The sequence below is a fragment of the Heterodontus francisci genome, chromosome 1, assembly GCF_036365525.1.
Source record: "Heterodontus francisci isolate sHetFra1 chromosome 1, sHetFra1.hap1, whole genome shotgun sequence".
Lineage (NCBI taxonomy): Eukaryota > Metazoa > Chordata > Chondrichthyes > Heterodontiformes > Heterodontidae > Heterodontus > Heterodontus francisci.
In genome coordinates this window covers 243,840,100-243,862,496 of record NC_090371.1, presented here as the reverse complement: position 1 = coordinate 243,862,496, position 22,397 = coordinate 243,840,100, and the positions used below count along the sequence as shown (strand labels likewise).

General features: G+C 43.1%; 1 protein-coding gene across 14 annotated transcripts in view; it reads right to left on the bottom strand.

Moving 5' to 3' along the window:
* The window catches only part of kiaa1109 (KIAA1109 ortholog), a 637,888-nt gene that overhangs the window by 348,511 nt on the left and 266,980 nt on the right, over positions 1-22,397 (bottom strand). For all 14 annotated transcript variants that reach the window (XM_068042417.1, XM_068042485.1, XM_068042453.1 and 11 more), the window contains 5 exons: positions 18,685-18,804; positions 15,563-15,843; positions 9,242-9,492; positions 8,434-8,695; positions 7,219-8,044 (listed from right to left, as the gene is read on the bottom strand). In XM_068042417.1, coding sequence (XP_067898518.1) covers positions 7,219-8,044; positions 8,434-8,695; positions 9,242-9,492; positions 15,563-15,843; positions 18,685-18,804 — 1,740 coding nt within the window. The remainder of the gene's footprint in view (positions 1-7,218; positions 8,045-8,433; positions 8,696-9,241; positions 9,493-15,562; positions 15,844-18,684; positions 18,805-22,397) is intronic.

Here is a 22,397-nt window from a genome sequence, read left to right as displayed (position 1 = left end):
TCTGGGACCTTGGTGAACGATGGGACCAATGAGATTTAAGGATAGAGAAAGCAACACAGCAAATGACAGAGAAGGAAATAGAGTGATTTAAAGTCAAATCAGGTACAGAAAAAGTAGAGGTAAAGAAAGTGGATTAACAGAGTGAGAGAAAAAAAGACAAAGGAAAAGAAAGAAACATTTTAACTCACCTCTAGGAGCAATTTACTACCTGCAGGAGTGAGACTCCACAGTTTCAGCTGACCCTTTTCTCCAACAGAAAACAGAGGGTTGGGATAAATGGGTCCTTTTCTGGTTGGCAAGATGTAACTAGTGGGATGCCACAGGGTTCGGTCCTCAGGGCCCAACTATTTACAATCTATATTAATGACTTGGATGCAGGGATAGAAGGTACTATAACCAAATTTGCAGATGACAGTAAAATAGGTGGGACAGTAAGTTGCAATAAAGAAATAAGAAATTTACAAATGGATATGGAAACGTTAGGTGAATGAGCCAAAATTTGGCAGATAAAGCTTAACGTGGATGAGTGTGAGGTTATCCATTTTGGTCAAAATAAAAAGGTAAATGATCTAAATGGAGAGAAACTTCAGAGTGCTTCGGTGCAGAGGGATCTGGGTGTCCTCGTGCATGAATCGCAGAAAGCTAGTATGCAGGTGCAGCAGGTAAATGGAATTTTGGCATTTATTGCTAAAGGAATAGAGTATAAAAGTAGGGAAGTGTTGCTGCAACTGTACAAAGCATTAGTGAGACCACACCTGGAGTGCTGCGTACAGTTTTGGTCCCCTTACTTGAGGAGGGATGTAGTTGCATTGGAGGCAGTTCAGAGGAGGTTCGCTAGATTGATTCCAGAGATGAGGGGTTTGTCGTATGCAGAGAGATTGAGCAGTTTAGGCCTTTACTCTCTGGAGTTTAGAAGAATGAGAGGCGATCTAATTGAGGTATAGAAGATGATTAAGGGGATTGACAAAGTAGACGTAGAGAGGATGTTTCCTCTGGTGGGGCAATCTAGAACGAGAAGTCATAGTTTTAGGATAAGGGGTAGCAGATTTAAAACAGAGATGAGGAGAAATTACCTCTCTCAAAGGGTCGTGAGTTTGTGGAATTCACTACCCCAGACTGCAGTGGATGCCAGGACATTGAGTAAATTTACAGAGGAGATAGACAGATTTTGAATTAGTAATGAGTTGAAGGGTTATGGAGAATGCGCAGTAAAGTGGAGTTGAGGCTGAGATGAGATCAGCCATGATCGTATTGAATGGTGGACAGGCTCGAGGGGCTGAATTGCCTACTCCTGCTCCTAGTTCTTATGTTCCTTCTAACTGGAATAAATGTTTGCTGAGTGTTATGAAATATCTGCTTAAAGTCTGCCATCGCTCCTCTACTGATTTTCCCTATAGTCTATTTTCCCAGCCCGCTTTAGACAACTCTTTCCGCATACCTCTGTAATCGCCCTTGTTTAAGTTGAAGACACTGGTTTGAGACCCAAGTTGCACACCCTCAAACTGAATTTGAAATTCTACCATGTTATGATCGCTTCCCCCTAGAGGATTCTTAACTACGAGATCTCTTATGAATCCTACCTCATTACATATTACCAAATCTAAAATAGCCTGTTCCCGGGTAGGTTCTGCAACGTATTGTTCTAAGAAACAATCCCTGATGCACTCTACAAATTCGTCTTCCATGCTATCCTTGCCAATTTGATTTGTCCAGTCTATATGCAGATTAAATAAAATCACCCATGATAATTGCAGTGTCCTTCTTAAATGCCTCCATTATTTCCTGATTAATATTTTGTCCTGCAGAGAGGCAACTCCTCGGGGGCCTACAGACCACTCACACCCATGATTTCTTTCCTTTGCTATTCCTTATTTCCACCCAAACTGATTCTACATCCCGAACTATTACACCTATATCATTACTCACAACTGCATTGATCCCTGCACTGAAAAGTCACATTGGTGAAGCATTTATTTGGTGGGAGTAAAGCAACAAAGCAGCTTTTTTTTTATTATTTTCTTTTCTCAAACTTTTAAATCTGTAATTATCTTCTGTAACCAATTTAATTTTTCTGTAATCATTTCAAATCTGTGCCAGTTTTAAATCTGTAATCCTGGGTACAAAATAAAACTAATGCCATTAAGCATAACAACCTTTTGAGTGCATCATCGATTTGTGCTCTTTTAAATCATGGGTCAGAACAAACTGAAAGTTCAGGTTGTTGTTTTCAATCCTTACAATGCTCTTGTCTAAATCAAGAATCTTAAACTTAAACAAAGCCAATTACATAGGAATGAATGGAGCATTGATAACGGTTGATTGGGTAAATAGACTAAAAGGTGTGGCATTAAATAAACAGTGGGAAACATTTAAAGAAATGACTCAACGTTTTCAACAAAAGTACCTTCCATTAAAAAACAAAAACTCAGCAGAAGGATCCATCTGTGGCTTACGAAGGAAGTTAAGGATATATTAGATTAAAAGAGGCTTATAATGTTGCAAAGAATAGTAGTAAGTCTGAGGTAAAAGCAAAATACTGCGGATGCTGGAAATCTGAAACAAAAACAAGAAATGCTGGATTCACTCAGCAGGTCTGGCAGCATCTGTGGAAAGAGAAGCAGAGTTAACGTTTCGGGTCAGTGACCCTTCTGAGGATTGGGAGGGTTTAGAAAACCAGCAAAAAACTGATAAAAAAAAAAGAAATAGATTGAGAGTAAACTTACCAGGAATATAAAAACAAAATGTAAGAGTTTTTACAAGTATATAAGGTGCTCACTGCACAAGCTAAACTCACTGCTCACCACACAATAAACTCACTGCTCACTACACACACTACAGACTATAGACACTGCTCACTACACTCATTGCTCACTGGGAGAAGGCACGGGAATGGCATTCAGTGAATTGCTCAGTCGGAGAGTCAGTGCAGACATGATGGGCCGAACGGCCTCCTTCTGCGCTGTAACAATTCTGTGATTCTGTGAGAGTAATTTAAATAAATGTCGATCCCTTAGAGGTAGAGACAAGAAAAAGTATTATGCAGAATGAGGAAATGGTAGAGACGTTGAACAAATATTTTGCGTTTATCTTCACAGTGGAAGACAAGTTACACAACAGAAATAGAGGGCATTCAAGGGGCTAATAAGAGTGAGGAACTTAAAGTAACTAATATTGGCAGAGAAAAACTATTCGAAAAATTTAAGTTGACAAATCCCCAAGACCTGATGGCCTACATCCTGGGGTTCTAAAATAGGTAGCTGCAGCAATAATGTATGCAGTGGTTATGATTTTCCAAAATTCCCTAGATTCTAGAATGGTCCCAGAATTGGAAGTTAGCAAATGTAACACTGCTATTGAAGAAAGGAGGGAGAGAGAAAATGTAGAACTACAGACCAGTTAACCTGACATCAGTTGTCGGGAAAATGCTGGACTCTATTCTTTATGAAGTCTTAACAATGCACTTAGAAAATCATAGTCTGATCAGACAGAGTCAACATGATTTTATGAAAGGGAAATAGTGTTTGGCAAATTAATTTGAGTTTTTTTTTTGAAAGTTATGAAAGTGGTTCTGTTTTTTGTTCAAACTTTTTTTTAAAAAGGAATTTATAATTAAACTGAATAAAGTTTTGTTTTTAAAAACAGCCATCAAGAAGAGGGCATGGAAACACAGAAAATAGAAGCAGGAGTAGGCCATTCGGCCCTTCGAGCCTGCTCTGCCATTCATTATGATCATGGCTGATCATCCAACTCAGTAGCCTGTTCCCGCTTTTGCCCCATACCCTTTGATCCCTTTAGACCCAAGAGCTATATCTAACTCCTTCTTGAAAACATACAATGTTTTGGCCTCAACTGCTTTCCGAGGTAGTGAATTCCACAGGCTCACCACTCTCTGGGTGAAGAAATTTCTCATCTCAGTCCTGAAAGGTTTACCCCGTATACTTAGACTATGACCCCTGGTTCTGGACTCCTCCCACCAACGGAAACATCCTTCCTGCATCTACCCTGTCAAGTCCTGTTAGAATTTTATAGGTTTCTATGAGAACCCCCTCACTCTTCTGAACTCCAGCAAATATAATCCTAATCGACTCAATCTCTCCTCACACGTCAGTCCCGCCATCTCAGGAATCAGTTTGGTAAACCTTTGCTGCACTCCCTCTATAGCAAGAACATCCTTCCTCAGAAAAGGAGACCAAAACTGCACACAATATTCCAGGTGTGGCCTCACCAGGGCCCTGCATAATTGCAGCAAGACATCCCTGCTCCTGTACTCGAATCCTCTCACTATGAAGGCCAACATACCATTTGCCTTTTTTACCGCCTGTTGCACCTGCATGCTTACCTTCAGCGACTGGTGTACAAGAACACCCAGGTTTCGCTGCACCCTCTCAGTTTATAGCTGTTCAGATAATAATCTTCCTTCCTGTTTTTGCTACCAAAGTGGATAATCTCACATTTATCCACATAATACTGCATCTGCCATGCATTAGCCCACTCACTCAACTTGTCCAAATCACCCTGAAGCCTTTCTGCGTCCTCCTCACAACTCACCCTCCCACCCAGTTTTGTGTCATTGGGCACTGAAGTAACTGGTGGCAACAATGTTACTGGTTATCACATGACTCAAGAAACCCTGATAACAGGCGCTGAGAAGTGAAAAGCGCCCCTTTGATTGGACAAGCCCAGTCGTAGCAGAGCACACCTGGCAGAGCCGAAAGCTCACAAGCTTTTTGGTGTTGGTCAGTAAGTGTATGTTTTACCTTCTGGAGTGAGATAAAGTCAAGTCTGTTGCTGATGTGTCAAGGAAGGACAAATCTCTGAAGACCCTGAGAAGTCCACTGTGTCAATTCATCTCGTATCCTGTCTTTGAAGAAAGCCTACGAAAATGGTCATCAGCACTGCCTGAAAAGAACTGTTCTGGAGAATCCTAGTGGCCTGTCTACGTGTACTCGGAGGCCAGACTGTATGCCAGTTTTGGAACAGCATATCTCATCTGCTGGTTTCTTCAAAAATGAGCAAGTAATCTGCCCAAGAGTTTTTTCGTCTGTAACAGAGCTCTAAATAATGAAAAATTCCCTTTTGTTTTTTTTCGGTTAGCCAGTGTATATGTATGTGTATGTGTGTGAGTGTGAGTGTGAGTGTGGAGGGACTATGGTAAAAAGGGAACTTTAAAACATAAAATCTGTGTTTTCATGTTTTACTTCATTACTAGTTAAGACTTGTTTTATAATAAACTGATAATTGTGTTGTTCATTAAAGAAACCTGGTTAGTGTGTTCTGTTCTGGGAAAAATATGATTGACCATATCGATAAGTGGAAACATTTAAAAGCAATATGCTGTGACCTGCGGAGAATTGGGACTAGAATAAATAGTGCACTCCTCCCGCCTCGGTCGTAACAGGATGCAACTGGTAGAGTAGATAAAGAGGAGCCAGAAGATGTAGTACACTTGGATTTCCAAAAGGCATTCGTTAGGGTGCCATTCAAAAGGTTAATACACGCAAAATAAGTGGTCATGGAGTTGGGGGTCATATATTAGCATGGATGGAGGATTGAATAACAGACAGGAAGCAGAGAGTAGGATAAATGGGGCATTTTCAAGTTGGCAGGCTGTAACCAGTGAAATGCACGAGGATCAGTGTTGGGGCCTCATTACAATCTATATTAATGTCTTAGATGAAGGCACTGAGAGAAATGTATCTAAATTTTCTGATAAGTTATGTGGGAATGTAGGTTGTGAGGGGACGACAAAGACGCTGTAAAGAGATAGAGACAGGTTACGTGAGTGGGCTTGTAGATGGAGTATAATGTGGGAAAGTGTGAGGTTATTCACTTTGGTACTAAGAATAGAAAAACAATGTTTTTTTAAAAGGCTTGAAATTTCTAAATGCACTTGTTCAGAGGGACTTGGGTGCTCTTATAGAAGGAAGACAGAAAGTTAGGATGCAGGTACAGCAAGCAAATGGCATGTTGACCTTTAATGCAAGGGGATCGGAGTACAAGAATAAGGAAGTCTTGTTGCAACTATATAGGGCTTCAGTGAGACCACACTTGCAGTTTTGGTCTCCATATTTAAGGAAGGATATACTTGTCTTGGAGGTGGTACAGTGAAGGTTAACTAGATAGGTTCCTGGGATGAGAGGGTTATCCTATGATGACAGGCCAAGCAAATTTGACCAATACTCTCTGGACTTCAGAAGAATGAGGTGATCAAATTGAAGCATACAAGATTCTGAAGAGGCTTGACAGGGTAGACACAAAGATTGTTTAATCTGCCTGAGGAATCTAGACCACAGGGGCACTGTCTCAAGATAAGGGACCAATAATTTACAGCTGAGATGAGGAGAAATATCTTCACTCAGAGGGTTGTAAATCTTTGAAATTCTCTACCCCAATGGGTTGTGCATATTCCATCATTGAGTATATTCAAGGCTGAGATAGACACATTTTTAGTCTCTCAAGGAATCAAGGGATATGGGAAGCCAATGGGAAAGTGGAGTTGAAGCAGAAGATTAACTATGATCGTACTGAATGGCAAAGCAGACTTGAGGGGCTGTATGGTCTACTCCTACTCCTATTTCTTATGTTCTAAAAGACAAAATAATCTATTTTTAGGTGTTGGATGAGGGATAAATATTGGCTCTTGTTCAAAATAGTGCCATGGGATCTTTTACGCCTACCTGAGAGGAGAAACGGAGCCTTTAATTTAAGATTCTAATCCTCGATTAAAATCCCTTCATGGCCTTTCCCCACCTTACTATCGTAACATCCTCCAGCCCTACAACACTACACCCTGGCACCACCTCCCACCTCCCCACCACTCCCACAAACTGTACATTTCTCTAACTCTGGCCTTTTGCGTGCTCCCCTGTCCTTTCTGATCATCACTGGAATCTGTGCCTTCATCTGTCTAGATCCTACATTCTGTTATTCCCTCCCTAACCCCTCCACAACTCTCTCTTCCTTCAAGGTTCTTCTTAAAATCCATGCTTCTTACTTTGTCTCAGTATACATTTTTATCAAATTATGCCTCTCTGAAGTGCCTTGGAACATTTTCTATATTAAAACTATATAAATGCAAGCTATTATTGTTCATCCTGCCTTGGATGTAGATTTCTCAAAAGCTGATTTCCCCAGTGGAAAGCAGCAATTCCTATCTGTAGGTGGAAGTTTAACAAGTGAGAAAGAATATTGATTACTAGTATAGAAAAGGTTACCGACCTTAAACGTAGGAACAGAAAGCTGGTCAAATGAAGAAGAGCTCTCCTCACTGGTTGGTGTATCAAGGTCCAGAGGACGATGCAGTGAAGATTTTGATGTTCTCTTGTTTGTTGGTTGTTTTACTGACCAGTTGGATACCTGCAGCTGTGTAAGATAATTTAGGTAACAAGACATCACAATCTGCTGACTTGATAGCTGTTTGCTATCCACAGCTTTTTCTCCTTCTACAGTGCATATATGATCAGTTGACTCCTCTCCACCTTCAAGAGCTGATACAAAAGAGGCCTGCGAGGCATGAGCTCGAATAGAGTAGTTTTTCAGCTCTTGGTTGTCTCCATTAATAGATATATTTAATGGTCCCTCTACACTATGAGAAATTGTATTCTTGCTACAGTCAACTGCTTGGGTACGACGCCTCTTCTTTCTTCCTGGGTAGGTTCCTGGACCTTCATCACTACTGACTGGATCAAAGTCCTCAGCTGCTGAAAAGTATGCCTCACTTTCAGCTACAGATATGCTGGAATCGACTGATCGATACTGATGGAAGGTGTTAGAATCTGCTGATGGAGTGTAAGGGAAGGATCCAAAGCTCCTTCGCTGACGAGGAGAATCCAAAACATTCTCATCACTGCGGGACACGTCGCTGGTGAATTGTACACCCATTGCTGCAGGCTGCCGCTCACCAAAAATGGCTGCTGATAAACTTTTTGTACTTCCAAGCTGCGTAGAAGAGACAGAAGCTTGTCGTTTCAAAGGAGAACGGACTAAAGTTCTATCTTGATTATTGGGAGAAACTGGAGTGCTTCCTGAAACATCTGTTGGACCACTAAGAAGAAAAATGATTTTTTTTAACAAATGTCTTTTTTCCCCATTTGTATTTGCTTTTTTCATAAATTCCATGACCAAAAAGGTAGGAAAGCAGCCTGTAACCAAGAAACAAGTGCACAACAGCCCCAATGTTTTTAATTTTCTTCTTCTCCCTTGTGAAGCAGGGGAATCTAATATCTGTCAACGCACAGCAAGGCTGGCATCAGGAGCTTGTCTTATTAGGAATCATGGGCATTAAACAGCACTTGATTACTCATGACACAATACAATGGTATACCAAATGTCTAACACATTACAATTGTTCAGCCTTGGAAAAATCAACATAATGTATATAATTCAGATCTTTAATCCAGATAGACCTACTGTTTATAAATTAAATTAACTTACCTTCCAATTATTTCCTCTATGTTTGCACTTAAAACAGGAATATGCATCTGTATAACATTGTCATCAGCATTAGATGAAGGACTGTTTTTTTCACTTGCCAACAGAGGGAGTGCAGCAGTAGAACTACTGTTTTCTTCAGATGAAGATGTTGAACTGTGAGATCGTAAAGGAACCTGCAAATTGTGGTACTGGTTCTTTCTTTCTGTATCAGTTCCCAGTGATTTGGAGTCCCATTCTTTTCTTTTTGTCCCATTTGTCTTACCTAAACGACCAAAATATAGATATTGTCAACACAAATAGTTTCTTCTATTAATTATTTCAGCAAAAACCAACATACACTGGAAATCTAAAATAAAAACAGGAAGTGCTGGAAATAATGAGCAGGTCAGGTAGTATCTGTGGAGAGAGAAAAAGAGTTAACATTTCAGGTCAATGACCTTTCATTAATTCTGATGAAAGGTCATCAACTTAAAACGTTAACTCTGTTTCTCTCTCCACAGATACTACCTGACCTGCTCAGTATTTCCAGCATTTTCTGTTTTTATTTCTTCTATTACTTGCCTGTTGTGATTTAAAATTGAAATATCCAACAACGTAAATTAAAACCTCTCTTCTATGTGAAGCCATGAAACTTGTAAAATGCACACGTGTAAACAGTTACAAAACATTATACTGCACAAACTATATTAAGGATAGTCTGATGCATTAATAGAAGACAAAGTAAGGAATCTTGTAAGAAAAAGACAAACTTTGGACAGATACTTCTGGAAATCACAGAAAATGTTTCAAGTTATAGGCAAGAAGTTACCATCTGCAGTCTTTGAAATGTCCTTAGTGATAATCCATTCATTTGGATGCAGCAGTGACTGCCCATAGAACATATCCGATTCTGTGTTTATAGTAGAGAAAGCAGAACTGGTGGATGGCGTCATTTCATCGAGTTTGAAGAAGTCCAGTCCTGAAGCCATGCCTGCATAGAACTTACAGCCACTAAGGCACCCACACTTGTTCTTGCCTCGTTTATTTTTGACATCATCATCTGGCCAGAGAAACCACAGTCTAAATGAAAGAATGCACAATGTCAGCTTAAGATTTTTTAAAAATGATTGATAATCAAATCATTGGATGTTCAATGTGAACCAACAGTGGAGCTTTCACCTTCAAAATAGGCTGGGAGCTGGGTGAAAGGTAAACGGGAAGAGAATAAGCACATTTCACTGTGTTGACACTGGTGGAACAGTGCTAAACACTAGATGAATAAGCACATTTAAACTCACTGCTACCATTACATTATGGATGTTTGTGTTCATTTTGCTTCCTACCATATTCTGTTTTTCTTCGACACTAACCTGAGATTTATGCTGCCAGCATCATGTCAAAGATTAAAAGGTAAGATAATACTACTTCCCTTACACAATTCTTCCATCAGCCATTTCAAAATTGTTAAGAGCCTTATCACTGGCTGTTTAATTTCATTTTTTCTTCAATTTCTGCCAAGTTCTCCTCTCCTCACCATGGGGGTTGACTCATTCAAGCAGTTTGGTTCCACAGGTGATAGACACCCTTCAGTACCTCATTCTTCATTTGAACCTAGACTGTGAGCACTTAAATGCAATTCAACAAGGGGAGAGATCTGACCTTGTCCTCATCTGATGTCCACACGTACATTTCCACCAGACAGCAATTAGCAGCAGGAACCAAAGCTGATTTTTCTACACCATCTCAAACCCCAAGGCAGTGTGACACCACTATTGCCAAAGCGGCTAAAGTCAATTAACGGAACAAAACCCAAGATCTTCCAGTTCCGATGAAGGGTCACTGACCCGAAACGTTAACTCTGCTTCTCTTTCCACAGATGCTGCCAGACCTGCTGAGTGGTTCCAGCATTTCTTGTTTTTATTTCAGATTTCCAGCATCCGCAGTATTTTGCTTTTATCTTCCTGGTCCCTATGGTTCAACTACTCTTTACCTCTTTTCTTTACATATTCTCAGTTGGGGATTTTGCATTGATCGCCTGCCAACTTAAGTTGTTTTCTTGCCATAAACTTATGAAATACTGGACATAGGAAGCAAATTTTTGGAAACCAAAAAGTTTCTGCACCAAGATTAAACTGGTTGTTTCATTTAGATTTGAAAGATGTACACAGTTGTATTATACAATTTGTATTAGAGAATGCATATGGATACCAGGGCAGAATCTTTCATTGTTATACAACAGGTTGTTAATGTGAAGTCAACAATAGAAACATAGAAAATTTACACTACAGAAGATGGCCAATCAGCCCATCGTCTCCCTGCCCGCTGCAAAAAAAGCTAACCGGCCTATTCCCACTTTCCAGTCTTGCTCCGTAGTCTTGTAGGTTATGGCACTTCAAATACATATCAAAGTGTTTTTCAAATGTGATGGGGGTTTCTGCCTCTACCCCGCTTTCAAACAGTGAGTTCTAGATGTCCACCATCCTCAGGGTGAAAACATTTCTCCTCAACTCCCCTCTATTCAATCTGCCAATTACTTTAAATCCATACCCCCTAAGAGAAGTAGGACTTTCCAATCCACTCTGTCTTGGCCCCTCAAAAGTTTTATACACCTCAATTACATCTCAAGTCCTCTGTTCCAAAAATAACCCCACCCTGTTCAATCTTTCCTCATACCCAAAATTCTCCATTCCTACCTTCCTCATAAATCTTTTCCGTACCCTCTCTAATGCGATCACATCCTTCCTGTAATGCAGTAGCCAAAACTATATGCAGTACTGTAGCTGTGGTCCAGCTAGTGTTGAATAAACTTCTGGCATAACATCCCTGCTCTTATATTCTATGTTAAAATAAAAGCAAAATACTGCGGATGCTGGAAATCTGAAACAAAAACAAGAAATGCTGTATTCACTCAGCAGGTCTGGCAGCATCTGTGGAAAGAGAAGCCACCTCACTTGTTTATAATCTGTGACTTTTCTAATATTTGTCAGTTCCGAAGAAGGGTCACTGACCCGAAACGTTAACCCGCTTCTCTTTCCACAGATGCTGCCAGACCTGCTGAGTGAATCCAGCATTTCTTGTTTTTGTGTCTTATATTCTATGTCTCAGCTAATAAAGGAAAGTATCCTGTATGCCTTTGTAACCACCTTATCTACCTGTCCTGCTACCTTCAGGGATCCCTCCGTTCCTCTACATTTCTCAGTGTGACCATTTTTTTGTATATTTTGTTGCCTTGCTTGCCCTCCCCAAATGCATTACCTCAGACTTCTCCGGATTGAATTCTATTTGTCACATTTCTGCCCACCTAATCAGTCTATTAAGATCTTCCCGCAGACTGCAGCTTTCTTCTTCACTATCAACCACACGGCCAATTTTGACACCATCTTCAAACCTCTTAATCCTGCCCCCTACATTTAAGTCTAAATCAATTATATATACCATGAAAGGCAAGGAACAATTACAGGACCCTGTGGAGCCCCACTGCAAACAGCTTTCCAATCACAAAAACATCCATCAGTCATTACACTTTGCCACCTGGTACTGAACCAATTTTGGATCCAACTTGCCACTTGCTCTTGGATCCCATCAGCTCTTATTTTTCTGACCAGACTGCCACATGGAACCCTTGCCAAAAGCCTTGCTAAAATCCACGTAGACGATATCAAATGCACTAAATTCTTGGAACTTCTTTGTTACTTCCTCAAAAAGTTCAAATCTAGTTAGCCAGACACAACTTCCTTGACCAAAGCCATACTGACTGTCCTTGATTAATTCTTGCCTTTCTAAATGACAATTTACACGGTCCCTCAGAACATTTTTCCAATAACTTTCCTAACACCAAGGTCAGACAGCAGGGTATGCCATATGCAAGATGCACTGCAGCAACTCACCATGCTACTTTCGACAGCACCTTCCAAACCTGCGGCCTCTTCCACTAAGGACAAGGGCAGCAGACGTGTGGGAATACCATCTGCAAATTTCCCTCCAAGCCACAGACCATCCTGACTTGGAAATATATCACTGTTCCTTCACTGTCGCTGGATCAAAATCCTGGAACTCCCTCCCTGAAGGCACTGTGCGTGTTCCCTTTCAAGAAGGCAGCTCACAAACCTTCTCAAGGGCAATTAGCGATGGGCAATGCCCACATTCCATAAAATAAATTTTTTAAAAGGCTGACTGGCCTGTATTTATCCTTCCTCCATTTTTAAACAATGTAACAACATTAGCAGTCCTCCAACACCACACCTGTATACTGAAAGGATTTAAAAATGATGGACAGGGACGCCACTATTTGCTCCCTTGCTTTTCTTAGCCGCCTGGGATACATTTCATCTACGCCTGGCAATTTATCCACTTTCAAACATCCTAAACCCCTTAATATTTCCTCTCACTATGTTAAGCCCATCCAATATCTTACACTCCTGTTCCTTAACTATGATATCTGCATCGTCCCTCTCCATTGAGAAGACAATATCCTTTTTTTAGTTCATTCATGGGATCTAAGCATCACTGGCAAGGCTAGCATCTAATACCCAACCCTAAATGCCCTCGAGAAGGTGGTGGTGAGCTGCCTTCTTGAACTGCTGCAGTCCTTGTGCTGTAGGCACACCCACTGTGCTGTTGGGGAGGGAGTTGCAGGATTTTGATCCAGTGACAGTTCCCAGTCAAGATGGTGTGTGAATTGGATGGGGACTTACCAGTGGTGGTGTTCCCAAGTGCCTGCCGCCCTTGTCCTTTTAGGTGACAGAGGTTGAAAGTTTGGAAGGTGCTGTTGAAGGAGCCTTGGCAAGTTGCTGCAGTCCATCTTGTAGATGGTACACACTGCTGCCACTGTGTGCTGGTAGTGGAGGGAGTGAATGCTTAAAGTTGTCGATGGGGTGCCAATCAAGCGAGCTGCTTTGTCCTGGACGTTGTCAAGCTTCTTAAGTGTTATTGTAGCTATACTCCACCAGGCAAGTGGAGAGTATGCCATCACACTCCTGACTTGTGCATTGTAGATGGTGAACAGGCTTTGGGGAGTCAGGAGATGAGTTACTCACCACAGAATTCCCAGACTCTGACCTGTTCTTGTAGCCACAGTAGTTATATGGCTGGTCCACTTAAGTTCTTAGTCAATGGTAACCCCCAGGATGGTGATGGTGAGGGGATTCAGCAATGACAATACCGTTGAATGTCAAGAGGAGATGGTTGGATTCGCTCTTTTTGGAGATGGTCATTGTCTGGCACTTGTGTGGCACTAATGTTACTTGCCACTTATCAGCCCTAGCCTGAGTGTTGTCCAGAACCTGCTGCATGAGACCATAGACTGCTGCAGTATTTTGAAGAGTTGCGAATGGAATTGAACACTGTGCAATCACCAGCGAACGTCCTTGCAGGAAAGTCATTGATGAAGCAGCTGAAGATGGTTGGCGCTAGGACACTGCCATGAGGAACTCCTGCAGTGATGTCCTGCAGCTGAGATGATCAGTCTCCCAACAAACATAACCATCTTCCTTTATGCTAGGTATAACTCCAACAGGGGAGAGTTTTCCCTCCGATTCCCACTGACTTCAATATTATTAGGACTCCTTGATGCCACACTCAGTCAAATGCTGCCTTGATATCAAGGGCAATCATTCTCACCTCACATCTGAAATTCATCTCCTTGTCGATGCTGGTCCTGGCGGAGCCAATATTGAACATCGGTTAATTGCTGAGTAAGTGCTGCTTGATGGAAGGTGTCGTTGACAGTACTATTACTTTGCTGATAATTGAGTAAACTGGTGGAGCGGTAATTGGCCAGAGTGAATTAGTCTTACTTTTTGTGCACAGGACATAACTGGGTAATTTTCCACATTGTCAGGTAGATGCTAGTGTTGTAGCTGTACTGCAACAGCTTAGCTAGCTCTGGAGCACAAGTCTTCGACACTACAGCCAGAATGTTGTCAGGACCTACAGCCTTTGTTGTATCCAGTGAATTCAGCCATTTCTTGATATCACAGGAAGTGAATCGAATTGACTGAAGACTGGCATCTGTGATGCTGGAGACCTCAGGAGGAGGCAGAGATGGATCATCCACCTGGCACTTTTGGCTGAAGGTGGTTGCAAATGGTTCAGCTTTGTCTTCTGCACTCGCAGAGCTGGACTTCGCCATCATTGAGCTTGGGATGTTTGTGGAATCGCCTCCTCCTTTAGTCATTTAATTGTTCACGACCAGTCACAACTGGACGTCTCAGGACTGCAGAGCTTGGATCTGATCCGTTGGTTCTGGGATCGCTTCACTGTTTATTGCATGCTGTTTCTGGTTGTTTAGCATCTTTGTAGTTCTCTATCATCATCGTTGGGTATGTCCTGTCCCAAGGGCAGGACACACCCTAATGAGGTGGTGGCACAGTGGTATACAGACAGACAGGAATGGCTCTGAGAGTCCTCAACATTGACTCCAGGCCCCATGACATCTCATGGCATCAGGGCAAACATGGGCATACATTTGTCACAAAGTTCTTAAGAATAAGGAATCTAGTAACTTTTTCCAAATTGATCACTACCTGTTATATTTTGGATTCCACATACTTTGCACACCTAAAATTGCCACAGTCATTTTGGAAACAGGAATAAAAAGCTCCTACATAAAGAATATTGGCAAGCACTCAGCCAGAAAATTATTCTGTCTGATTAATTTGGCTTATAACAGTGTTTTGCCCAGAGGTCAAACATTAGCAATAATCTTATTGCTGCCTAAGTCAATTATTTTAACTGACCACATTTCACACTCTGGACCTAGGATAGGACAGGCAGATCAATACATACATATTTTATATAGGATAACAAAATCTGGAGCATGTTATGAGTAAGTAACTCATCAAGACATTGAAATATCACATACCATGAATCTGATCTACTTTACTATTTAAGTGCTGCCATGGAACACATTTTAATCTGTGTTCTTCCCTATAAAGCAAAAAACACAGCAATTTTATTGTTTCCCTTTTTGTTCATGGCAGGTTGTTATGTCAGATAGTGACAACTGGTCATTCTCATTGGTGTATCAAATAATTAGATAAGATGGAACATTTTGTCACATGATCAAGCCATAAATTGTATAGGGATTTCTTTAACTGTCTGGTGCAGAGGAAGACCACAGCTTCTACTTACAAATACAAGTACGTGGTACCTTTTAGTTCGGTTGTCATGTGTTTCCAAGAATTGTCTTTGCACTTCATGTTTTGCAGGATGGTCTGCAGCCAAAGCCACATCTGCAGTAATCAATCCAAAATTTACTGAACCAGCTTCTAGCCAACATGATCGACGGAGTACAGTGGGTTGAATTCCAAGCCTATTGTTCTCAAATTGTTCAATATATTGCCTCAGCTGAACATCTTGTATAACAGCACTTACTCCTTCTCCAACTGCTTGGTTATGAAGATTACAAGTAGCAATGCGAATTGCCCCTATCTAGAATATAAAAATCAGTTGGAAATTTAAAAAAATCTGTGTAAGTACCATATATTATACAGTACATAATAAAATTATCATGAATAGACATGACAAAAAGATTTGTTTGATCATATCTGCAGCACATCTAAACAAATCCACAACCGCAAGCAATTTTATTTTTATAGACATTTAGAAGCCCAACATATCTCATGCAGCTCCTATGAGAAAACAGATTCTATGAAAGGAAAACAAAAAGCCCTGGGCACTTGTAACACAAGTTACAAGATCACAGTACAAAATCTCAATTACAGGTATGTGTACCAGCAGAATTTTGCATAATCCTTTGTACATTGATCTTCCATAATTACAGCTGGGCCAGGAAGGCATATTCCAACTGCAAACAAATAGTTCGGAGCAGTGGGAGTGATAAACCTAAGACATACAGCTACTAAAAGCTGTTTTCAGAAAATGAGTGGCACAGGCGAATAAACTCCACAGTCAGTCATGGATAATGGATGATGAGAAGAGTCACAAACAAGGAAATAAAAATGAAACACTTAAAAGTCAGAGTTAAGCTCCCAATAATAACCTATTATGTAATAAAAATGCTGATTGGCATGGAACATTTCAATTTGAAATAAATGAGTTCCGATGTCAGGTTGCCTGTACAGAAAAAAAATTGTAAATACCTGGAGTACTGGGTACACCTGTAAGTGGTACTGTGCACTGTCATTTCCATTTTAATTGTGTCATGGCAACATTAGAAATACAAAAGTTGGCAAACCATCCTGCACTTGCACATGCTAATGATGGTGCAAAAGACACAACTTCCAGCAATTAGCATCATATTTTGAGTACCACTTAAACTTCAGAAAGTGTAGCGGAACATTAAACAGAAATGTGCTGCAACTCTCCGTTCATAAAAATTGAAATCCCCAACTTGCAAAGCAGAATGTTCATGTCCAATCCTGGAGCTGACCTGTAAGCCTATTTCTCCGTGCCCACCTCCCCGCCCCCCCACCCACTCTCCCTTCATAATAGCCGCTCACTGCCTGTACCCCAACTGCTATGCATGTATAATCCGTCCTTCACGGCTGATTCTTCAACATGGTCATACATGTACATAAGAGTAACCCTTACCCACAAATCTCATTAAAAATTTCCCTGAACAGCAATGTGGTCTTGGGAATGCCACTACTCCACTGAGCAATATGGTAGCTGTAAGTATCCCTCCTATGAACATACAAATTAGGAGCAGGAGTAGGCCACTGGACCCCTCGAGCCTGCTCCGCCATTCAATAAGTTCATGGCTGAACTGATTATTCCACATTTCCACCTACCCCCGATAACCTTCCACCCCCTTGCTTATAAAAAATCTATCCATCCTGCCTCCCCAGGACGTTTTTTTTTTTAAAAACACTTCATTGCCTTTCTCCTTATGCTATTGTCCTCCTCCCCTCCTTCTCCTTGCCCTTCCTCTCCTCCAATCTGCTCTCTCCCCTCAGGTCCAATTATACTCCCCGAAATATTGTAACCCTGCACTGACCTGAATCATGCTCGATTTCCCATGTGCAACACCACAGGAGATCAACTAGTATGTAAAATATTGCAGGCCACCAAAACAGAGAAACAAAGAATATTTGATATTCTAAACACAGTAAGATAATACTGGACCTTCCATAGCTAATCGTGAAGTGTGTAAAATTGCTGTACTAAATACACAATTGTATTAGAATGCTTATTTCAAATATATGCTCCTGCACATGAACATCGCAAAATGTCATACGGCACCAACATGTAAGCAGCTTGCAATGTTTTCTTTTGTATCTGAAAGAAAACAAGACTGACAGCAGACAACTATCAATCTAAAAAGTCAATGAAAACCATTGTTATATCACTCCATACAGTATCTAAAGTCAATAAATAGCTGCTGCATGCAAGCGTCTCCAACTCTCTGATGAACTGATAGATTAGCGTTACATAGGGTCACGTTATATGTAGATTCTGCTCCTGGATACAGATACACCATTCTAAACCATTTTTGGCATAATTAGTAAAGTTTTTATTTTCAGGAAAAAAAAATTATTCTTGGGATGTTGCTGACATTGTCATTTATTGTCAATCTCTAGTTGCCGGAGGACATTGAGAATCAAACATGTGGGCATGTGGTGGGCGGGGGGGGGGGGGGGTGGAGGGGAGAGTTTTAACCTCCTATAGGATGGGCGACTTAGTGTTAAAAATAGAAAACATGGCCCCCACACCGTGAACTCGCTAACATCCTGTTTAAGCGACTGGGTTGGGATAAGTTGAGTAACCCACTCTGGAGAGGTGCAGCAGATTTTGTCAGTGATTTAGAATTAACTTTTCCAGCATGGGTTTCTCCAGACTGGGGAACCCAGCAGCTAAAGCAACTGCCAGATCCAGCAAATAAGTGCTTTTCCAGCACAGCTTATGGACCAAGAACGTCAGGATTTTATAACTTCCTGAAAACATATTATTTACTGTTATGGCTGACCTAGAACTAAATTAGTATTACTACAGGGTTTGCATTATACTGCAAGTAATGCATTATAATTTTTGTTCGTGAATACTTGATTCACTCTAAATTACAAAATATCATAACTAACTGAAGATGTAAATGATTAGAATATTGTTACAAATAGGCTAGAAGAAAAATTGTATTTCATCCAATATGCTTTAATATTGTGCAATACGTCGTGATATTCCTGTTAGAAGGCCACCGTAGCTCCAAAAGCTTTCCCCAAAGACAAGCTGTGTTTCTAACTGTATTTTTGTTTCAAAGATCAATTTCAAACACCAACATGTGGGTTTGAATGAAAATCAAATAGAAATGATCACCTTTACACTGGCTGCACAACCATGTTCGACTATAAAGAGATCCGCTCCATCCACTGCTATCCGAGTCATAGCATATTTCAGTTCTTCTGATCGTTGACATGGTCCTGGGATATTTTTCAGCTAAAGGTATTAAAAAAACAGAAATAGACATGTGCTGAAGTATCTACAAATATTTCAAATATACAGAATATATAATTTAGGATTTGAACTAAAATGATAATTTATCTAGCTTGATTTTCTTTCTCCACTAACGCCTTTATCTGCCTGCCTGAAATATTGTTTCCCGAGGTGAGTTGACTTTGTCTGTCAGATCAGTCTGAAATCATATTCACTTTTCCATCCTCTCTCCTCTCTGTTTGCAATGGAGTCACTCCAGGATGTACAGAACACATTCCAGAATTTAGCAGCTTAGCCAAGAGGTGTTGCTTGGCGGAATAACATTGTTTTAGACCAAGGTCATCAAACCCGATTTTACATGGAGGGCCTGATCCGACATCGTGGTACTTCACGTGGGCTACATTCTGCCAAAATTATTTATGGGCACTGGGGTATGCTTTTTTGGGTGCAAAACAGGAGCAATGTACAGCAATTTCTGTTGTGAGGTCATGCACATAGGCTGTGCTGGAGGACTGCCATGGCCATTTGCTTCTCTGTTTTTAGGCATGCCTGGTGGCAACTTAAAATCAACACTGGAACAATTTAAATATGTAAAGGGTCCTGCGCTTGTTTCAGGACCATCCTGAAAAATGCATGAAAAACTAAATGGAGCTTGCGTCGTGCAAGGTCTGACTAGTTTCTCCTGTGTTACAGTTGCCTAAACAGCAGCCTTTAATGGGGAGCTGAGGAAATGGCAGCAATTTTTAAAAAACTTTCCCTTCTATGTAATGTGGAGGAGCAGGAGTACTGCTCCCAGTCCACAGCATGATTGTATGCCCACATTCAGCCCTCTTGTGCTCACTACTCCATGTACTGGAACTTGTGATGCTCCGAGTGCAGTGAGAATCCTCAGTTTTCATCCCCTTGTTCCCCATTCATCCAGCAGCGGAGACAATCTTTTACTGTTTGCCCACAGTAAGGTCCTCAGGGATCACTCACCCTTCTATTGGTGGCTTCTTTCAGCACTGATCCTATTCAACACATTGCTCCCATTGCTCCCAACACTGCAGCAAATGTTGGGCCACACGGCCACCTAGTCCTTCTCTCCCCACCAAACCTGCCACAGCTCCAACCCCACAATCTCCCCTCTCTCCTCTTGCCAATCTCCAATCTCCCAACCACCTCCCAAGTTGAAGTCCTAATCGCCTGAATCCCCCAGACCTCTGTTCTTCATCTCATGTGGCCCAATCAGTCCACACATGTGCTGGATCTAAGTGACTGCAAAGGGGGCATGGACAGGCACCAACATGTTGCATCATGGACATTTGACAAAATTATTGACATAGCCTTGGACATGGGGGCAATTAATCTGTATATAAATGAAATATCCAATCTAATGCCACTGAAACAGACTCCAATTTAAAACACATTTCTCCCCATAAAGTAGCTAAGCATACAAATATCACAGCAACACTCTCCTCTCACTCTACCCCTCCCTCCCTCTCCTCTCTCTACCCCTTCCACCCTCTCCTCTCTCTACCCCTCCCACCCTCTCCTCTTTATCTTGTCCTCTCGCTTGCTCTCCCTCCCTCTCTCCCCCTCCCTCGCTCTCCTCTCTCTACCCCACCCTCGCTACCCCTCCGTCCCTCTCCTCTCCTCTCTACTTATCCCTCTTGTCCTCCCTCCCTCCTCCCCTCCATTCTCCCCTCCTGTCCTATCTCTCCTCCCTCCCCTCTCTTCCATCCCTCCCTCTCCCTCCACTCCCCCTCCCTCTCTCTTGTCCCTACCTCTCTTCCCTGCCCTCCCTCACCCTCCCTTCCCACTCTCTCCCCTCCCCTCTCTCAGTCCCCCTCCCTCCCCGCCCAATCCACTCCCTCCCCCTCTCTCAGTCCCCTCCCTCCACCTCTCTCCCCGTCCCCTCTCAGCCCCTCCGCCCGCCCTCTCTCTCCTCTCCATCTCTCCACCCTCCCTCCCTAGCCCCCTCCCTCCATCTCTCCACTCCCTCTCTCCTCTGTCTACCCCTCCCTCCATCTCCCCACACTCCCTCTCTACCCCTCCCTCCCTCTCCTCTCTCTCTCTACCCTTCCCTCCCTCTCCTCTCTCTCTCTACCCTTCCCTCCCTCTCCTCTCTCTCTCTACCCCGTCCTCCCGCTCCTCTCTCTCTACCCCTCCCTCTCCTCTCTCTCTCTCTACCCCTCCCTCTCCTCTCTCTCTCTCTCTACCCCTCCCTCTCCCCTCTCTCTCTCTCTACCCCTCCCTCTCCCTCTCCCCTCTCTCTACCCCTCCCTCTCCCTCTCCCCTCTCTCTACCCCTCCCTCTCCCCTCTCTCTACCCCTCCCTCTCCCCCTCCCTCTCCCCTCTCTCTACCCCTCCCTCTCCCCTCTCACTACCCCTCCCTCTCCTCTCTCTCTACCCCTCCCTCTCCTCTCTCTCTACCCCTCCCTCTCCTCTCTCTCTACCCCTCCCTCCCTATCACTCCCTCCCTCTCTCTCTCTACCCCTCCCTCTCCTCTCTCCTCTCTCTCCACCCCTCCCTCTCCTCTCTCTCCACCCCTCCCTCTCCTCTCTCTCTACCCCTCCCTCTCCTCTCTCTCTACCCCTCCCTCTCCTCTCTCTCTACCCCTCCCTCTCCTCTCTCTCTACCCCTCCCTCTCCTCTCTCTCTACCCCTCCCTCTCCTCTCTCTCTACCCCTCCCTCTCCTCTCTCTCTACCCCTCCCTCTCCTCTCTCTCTACCCCTCCCTCTCCTCTCTCTCTACCCCTCCCTCTCCTCTCTCTCTACCCCTCCCTCTCCTCTCTCTCTACCCCTCCCTCTCCTCTCTCTACCCCTCCCTCTCCTCTCTCTCTACCCCTCCCTCTCCTCTCTCTCTACCCCTCCCTCTCCTCTCTCTCTACCCCTCCCTCTCCTCTCTCTCTACCCCTCTCTCCCTATCACTCCCTCCCTCTCTCTCTCTACCCCTCCCTCTCCTCTCTCTCTACCCCTCTCTCCCTATCACTCCCTCCCTCTCTCTCTCTACCCCTCCCTCCTCTCTCTCCACCCCTCCCTCCTCTCTCTCCACCCCTCCCTCCTCTCTCTCCACCCCTCCCTCCTCTCTCTCTACCCCTCCCTCTCCTCTCTCTCTACCCCTCTCTCCCTATCACTCCCTCCCTCTCTCTCTCCACCCCTCCCTCCTCTCTCTCCACCCTCCTCTCTCTCACCCCTCCCTCCTCTCTCTCCACCCCTCCCTCCTCTCTCTCCACCCCTCCCTCCTCTCTCTCCACCCCTCCCTCCTCTCTCTCCACCCCTCCCTCCTCTCTCTCCACCCCTCCCTCCTCTCTCTCCACCCCTCCCTCTCTCTCTCTCCACCCCTCCCTCTCCTCTCACTCTACCCCTCCCTCTCCTCTCACTCTACCCCTCCCTCTCCTCTCACTCTACCCCTCCCTCTCCTCTCTCTCTACCCCTCCCTCTCCTCTCTCTCTACCCCTCCCTCTCCTCTCTCTCTACCCCTCCCTCTCCTCTCTCTCTACCCCTCTCTCCCTATCACTCCCTCCCTCTCTCTCTCTACCCCTCCCTCCCCTCCTCTCTCTATTCTCTCCATACCTCCTCCCTCCCTTTCCTCGCTCTCGAACCCTCCCTCCA